At 39.4% G+C, this 5,725-nt stretch overlaps 1 protein-coding gene across 1 annotated transcript; it reads left to right on the forward strand.

Annotated features, from left to right (window-relative positions):
- Positions 1–208: 208 nt before the first annotated feature.
- Positions 209–1,170, forward strand: LOC141682827 (ethylene-responsive transcription factor ERF071-like). The gene is made up of 2 exons (XM_074487518.1): positions 209–473; positions 551–1,170. Exons 1-2 carry the CDS (start codon positions 293–295, stop codon positions 994–996), a joined length of 627 nt encoding a protein of 208 aa, XP_074343619.1. The 5' UTR covers positions 209–292; the 3' UTR covers positions 997–1,170.
- Positions 1,171–5,725: the final 4,555 nt, after the last annotated feature.

The raw sequence follows: 5,725 nt of genomic DNA on the forward strand, positions 1-5,725 counted from the left end.
TCAATTTATTTTAAGATGTGTGCATAAAAATTAAGAGATAAATAAGATAAAAGAGAGGGAGATAAGATGGTGCAATAAATGAGTAATAATATTGGATACAGATGGTACAGTGAATGCCATAAAAGTTTAGATTTTGGTACCTGGTAAGTGTTGACCACCTTTTTCTTATCTTTATTATTATAACCCCCTATAAAACCCCCGAGATATCACCACAAATATTTCATCAATCCATAAAGCAGAAAATAACTCTCTCTACTTTCTTTAGCATTCTAATTCTGTGAAAATTGAAAAAATGTGTGGAGGTTCAATACTAAGTGACATTATCCCCCCTCGAGCTTGCACCAGAAATGTCCCCTCTCCTGATACCCGGGCCTTCTCTCCCTTCACCCAAAATCACAACTACCTCACTCACATCACCCATCAACACACCCCCTCCCTCAAACGACCTCAGCCCACCCCCAATGTTTCATCAGGTACCCAAAATTTCTTAGTATTTAAAATTTAATTTGGATTTTTTGTTTCTTAAAAAAATGAGTTGTTTTGTAAACAGGCGGTGAGGAGGTGAAAAAGAGTGTGAAGAGGCAGCGAAAGAATGTGTACAGAGGAATAAGGCAACGTCCATGGGGAAAATGGGCAGCTGAAATAAGGGACCCACGAAAAGGAGTACGTGTTTGGCTTGGTACTTTCAACACTGCTGAAGAAGCTGCTAGAGCTTATGACAAAGAAGCTGTCAACATCAGAGGTGCCAAAGCTAAAGTCAATTTCCCAAACGAGGCCTATCATGACTCTCACTTTCGCCTCAGTGCTATGAAACAATTCGGGTCGGATCTTCCGGCCGGGTTTTCTGCTGATAATTCGGGTCTGAATTCGTTTGAGTCTTGTATGGATTTTTGTGAGACTCAGTGTGTTGATGACATGGTGGTGGGTCCGGCTGAACGGGACGTTGTGGATGGTGGCATGGTTAATCTCTGGAGCTTTGAAGATGTTGTCGTTTGATGTTATTATGGTTTTATAGTCTTTTAGACATCGATTATTATTGCATTTTTATTTTATTTTTTATTTGAAGCGCATGGTGCCATGGTGGAATCTACTTTCTACCTTTGGAATTTTGAATTTTGATTTTAAGTATGAGTTCAGATTTTTTTTAATCGAATTACTTAATTATTTTAATTAATAATATTTTAATTAAATTAGGTTTTTCTGTCTAACTTTATAAATTTGAATTTGGAAAATATTGATTTGTGATTTCAAATTGTTGCGGTCACAGAGGAAAACATTCTGAACTGAGTCGCGTATTATTTGCATATTAGTCTCAGTCATGAATTAATTTAACTTTTTAAATTATTTATGTGAATTTTAATTTGTTATAATCATAATGTAATGAAACAGAATCCAAATACAAGTCCTCACATGTGAAGTAACAAACATTCAATTGTGAAAAAAAAGTTGCTCAAAATTAATTTAAAAAGGGGTAATTTTCTAGTGATAAGTAAAACAGTTGATTGGGGGACTGTTTAGTGTATGTGTGTATGTACTTGCACATTAAAATAGAACTTTTTCCTAATTAAATAATATGTATATGCTGCTTCTAAATTATAAACAAGTCATTAAGCTAAAAAAAAAGCTAGGCACTTCATTTTCACATTTATTATGTCCATAGTATCATTCTGTAAAACAATTTTTAAACTCAATTTATTTATTAATTTAAGATTAAAAAAATGACCAGTAAATGAATATCAACATCAAGTATACTCATATGGGCTCCATTTCAAAAAAAATAAATACTCATATGGGCTAGTGTTGGTTTTCTTTAAAGTGGTAACCCGTGCTTGGTTCCGTATTCTGGCCCATTAAACACTTGGGTTGGGCCTTCATTGCTTTTGTATTGACATCGGCACAATGATCTGCTTCAAAAAAATACTACTACATTTAAGGGGAAAAACACTCAGCGATCGGCATCACAAAAAGAAATATATTCCTTCAACTAAAAAATGGGAAAAAAAACAGAAAAAGAAAAAAAAGAAGGAACCCTGCTACGTCTAATGAGCTTCATTTTACAGTAATATTCGAATTACCTACATAATTATGATTATCAATTTTTCTATACATAAAAATTTTAATGTAGAATTTATTAAAACAATTTTAATGTGAAATTTAATTTTGTAAAATAATTATATAAATTTAGCAACAAAAAAAAAAGAATACTCCTGATATGGGCCTAAAATTAGCCTATAAATATAATTAATGTTGAATTGATTAGACCTGATTTGGTCCAATAACGAAACCCAATTAATGAGACCCAAAACTCTGATTATTTATTAATTTCGTAATTAATAAATAGGAGGGATTACAAACTCATTAAATGAGTCCTAACGATGATATAATTCTATAAAAGATAGCATCAAGGGCACCTACATCAACTAGGAATCTGATTCCTCTATTCTAGGACTTCAAAGTCTATCCAAAGTCTGAGAACTTGCTCAACAAGTCTCCTAATCCTACTCCAATTTAAGGACTCTCAACATCTATATAAAGGGACTCACCACATCCATCATAACTATGTTTTTTGGCTTGATTCTCTAATTCACAGAGATACGTAGACATCTCGTAAAGGCAGAGTTAAGCTACGAAATACGAAAGCAACCATTAAAGGCCTTGAGCTCCCGAACCTTAGTAATAAATACAACAGTTAATACACCCTACGTTTTTTATCCATAACATTTGGCGCCGTCTGTGGGAAGGCATAACAACAATCATGGCGAGAACACGGAGAGGAAACAACGCCCCTGAAGGAACACCAGCGGGGACGACTCAAACGATTTCGTCGATAGTGGAGATACCCCCACACTCATCATACGCCTCCACCCAGGGAGGAATCCCGACAGGGGCAACTGAGCCTCAGCCACAACGGGCGAATTCCCCGGCTCTACAAGGGACGGATCCCCCGGCTCCTCAAGGGACGAATCCCCTTCAGCAGATACGTGCACCTGTAAACTCTCAGCCCGCAAGGTATGAATATTCAACTATTGTCACCACTAATCCCCCCTACGGGATGCCCCTGTACCCCGAGGTTGGAGGAAGTGGACATGCTGGATGGAGTGAAGCATGGGGGCAAACACCCCCAAGGATCTTATTGGCAAGAGCCACCTATCAAAGATTGGTAAATAAGATTTTCAAGGATCTTATTGGCAAGACCATGGAGGTTTATGTCGATGACATGTTAGTCAAGAGTCTAGTGAAAACTGACCACATAACCCATTTGAACGAAGTTTTTGAGGTCCCGAGATATCACAAAAGGATGCTAAATCCTGCGAAGTGTGCTTTTGGAGTAGGATCTGGAAAGTTTTGGGGACTGATGGTCTCCAAGAGAGGAATCGAGGCCAATCCCGATAAAATAAAGGCAATTTTGGATATGGGGCCACCAAAAACCATCAAAGATGTTCAAAAGCTCACTGGAAGGGTTGCTGCATTGGGGCGGTTCATCTCCAAATCTGGGGAAAAGTGCTTGTCGTTCTTCAAATCCTTGAAGAATGTTAAGGATTTTATATGGACAGAGGAAAGCCAGAAGGCATTCGAAGAATTAAAGAAATATATGGCCCAGGCCCCATTGTTGGCCAAGCCAGCTTTGAATGAAACTTTATACTTGTACTTGGTCGTTTCAGAAAATGCCTTGAGTGCTGTATTGGTTAAGGAGAAATTTAAAGTCCAGAAACCTGTATACTATGTTAGCAAAATTTTGCATGGGGCTGAGTTGAATTATTCAACTATCGAGAAGTTTGTTTTAGCCTTGGTAATGGCTTCAAGAAAACTGTGTCATTACTTTCAGGCTCATAAGATTAAAGTGCTAACAAATCAGCCCTTGAGAAATATTATCCATAGTCCCAAAGCTAGTGGAAGGTTAATTAAGTGGGCAATAGAGCTGGGAAAATTTGACATTAAGTACAAGCCACGAACGACATTAAAAGCCCAGAGATTGGCTGACTTCGTCGTGGAATGTACCATACCCAACCACGAAGTCGGGGGGGGGGGGGGGGGGCAGGAATATACTATACCTCAAGACACAGAAGGTGATAAAGGAGGCAAAGAAAAGGCCGTTAAGGAGAAGGAATATTGGGTTCTCTATTTTGATGGAGCATCAAAAATAAATTCAAGCGGAGTAGGGTTAGTTTTATAAAGCCCCGATGGGTTCTTGATTGAATATGCTATGAAGATAGACTTCCCAATTACAAATAATGAAGCAGAATATGAAGCTCTGATAGCTGGCCTCGGCCTAGCAGGGACACTGAGAGTCAAGAACTTAAAGGTCTGCGGAGACTTGAAGTTGGTCATATCCCAGGTCAAGGGAGAGTTTGAGGCAAGGGATGATACGATGGCTAAATATGTCCGCCTAGTAAGGGCTGTGATGACTCAGTTCGATGAATGTCATGTTGAGCACATCCCAAGGGAGGAAAATGCTAAGGCAGGTGCATTGTCTAAGTTTGCTTCATCAGAGATAGAGGAAAGTTCAGGAAGTGTATACTTCCGCGTTTTGAAAACGCGGAGCATTGACATTAAGCTTGTAGCCCCCATAGGGCTGGGAACATCATGGATAGATCCTATTAAGGCCCATATTCAAACTGGTTGGCTTCCAAATGATGTGACTGAAGCACGAAAGTTTCCTGTTCGAGCTCTGAGATACTCCTTGATCGATGGGATTTTGTACAAAAGACCTTATGTGGTTCCTTACTTAAGATGTCTCAGGCCTGATGAGGCACACTTGGCTCTTAAAGAGGTACACGAAGGCATCTGTGGGCAACACCTGGGGGGCAGACATTGGCTCATAAAATATCCCGTTTAGGCTTTTATTGGTTAGAGATGATGGTTGATGCCAATGAATATGTGAAGAAGTGTGATCGTTGTCAGAAACATGCACCAATTATTCGACAACCATCCGAGATGTTGACTTCCATCAACTCTCCCATCCCATTTGCCATGTGGGGAATGGATATACTTGGGTCTTTCCCCATGGCCACGACACAAAGGAAGTTCCTGGTTGTGGCTATTGATTATTTTACTAAGTGGGTTGAAGCCAAACCTTTGGACAAAATCACGACTAAGCAAGTTGCATAAATCCTGTGGGAAAATATCATGTTGTCGATATGGAATCCCGCGCATCCTAGTCACTGATAATGGAACACAATTCAACAACGAAGAGTTCAGGAAGTACTGCGAGGAGAATGAGATCGAATTAAGGTTCACCTCTGTAGCTCATCCACAAGCTAATGGGCAAGCGAAAGTAGCGAATCGTATAATTCTAGATGGGTTGAAGAAGAGGATTGAGAAATCCAGGAATAATTGGGTGGATGAAATACTCCCAATACTTTGGGCTTACAGAACTACTTGTAGAGTCACTACCGAAGCTACTCCCTTCATGTTAGCATATGGGGCAGAAGCAGTTGTTCCTGTAATAAAAATAGCGCACTCATCTCCCCGAATCCAAGCTTTTAATGCTGAGGAAAATGAGGAGGGGCAAAGGTCAGCCCTGGACTTGATAAATGAGGTACGAGATGCAGCGCATGCAAAAATCGTAGAATATCAGAAAAAGACCTCTTTTTACTACAACCTGAGGGTAAAGGAAAGGTTTTTCAAACAAGGGGATTTGGTCCTAAGGAAGGTAGAAGCTTCTGGAGTAGGGCAGAAAGGAAAACTCGCCCCAAACTGGGAAGGGCCATACAAGGTTAAGAGC

The sequence above is a fragment of the Apium graveolens genome, chromosome 9 (assembly GCF_009905375.1).
Source record: "Apium graveolens cultivar Ventura chromosome 9, ASM990537v1, whole genome shotgun sequence".
In the NCBI taxonomy this organism is placed as follows: domain Eukaryota; kingdom Viridiplantae; phylum Streptophyta; class Magnoliopsida; order Apiales; family Apiaceae; genus Apium; species Apium graveolens.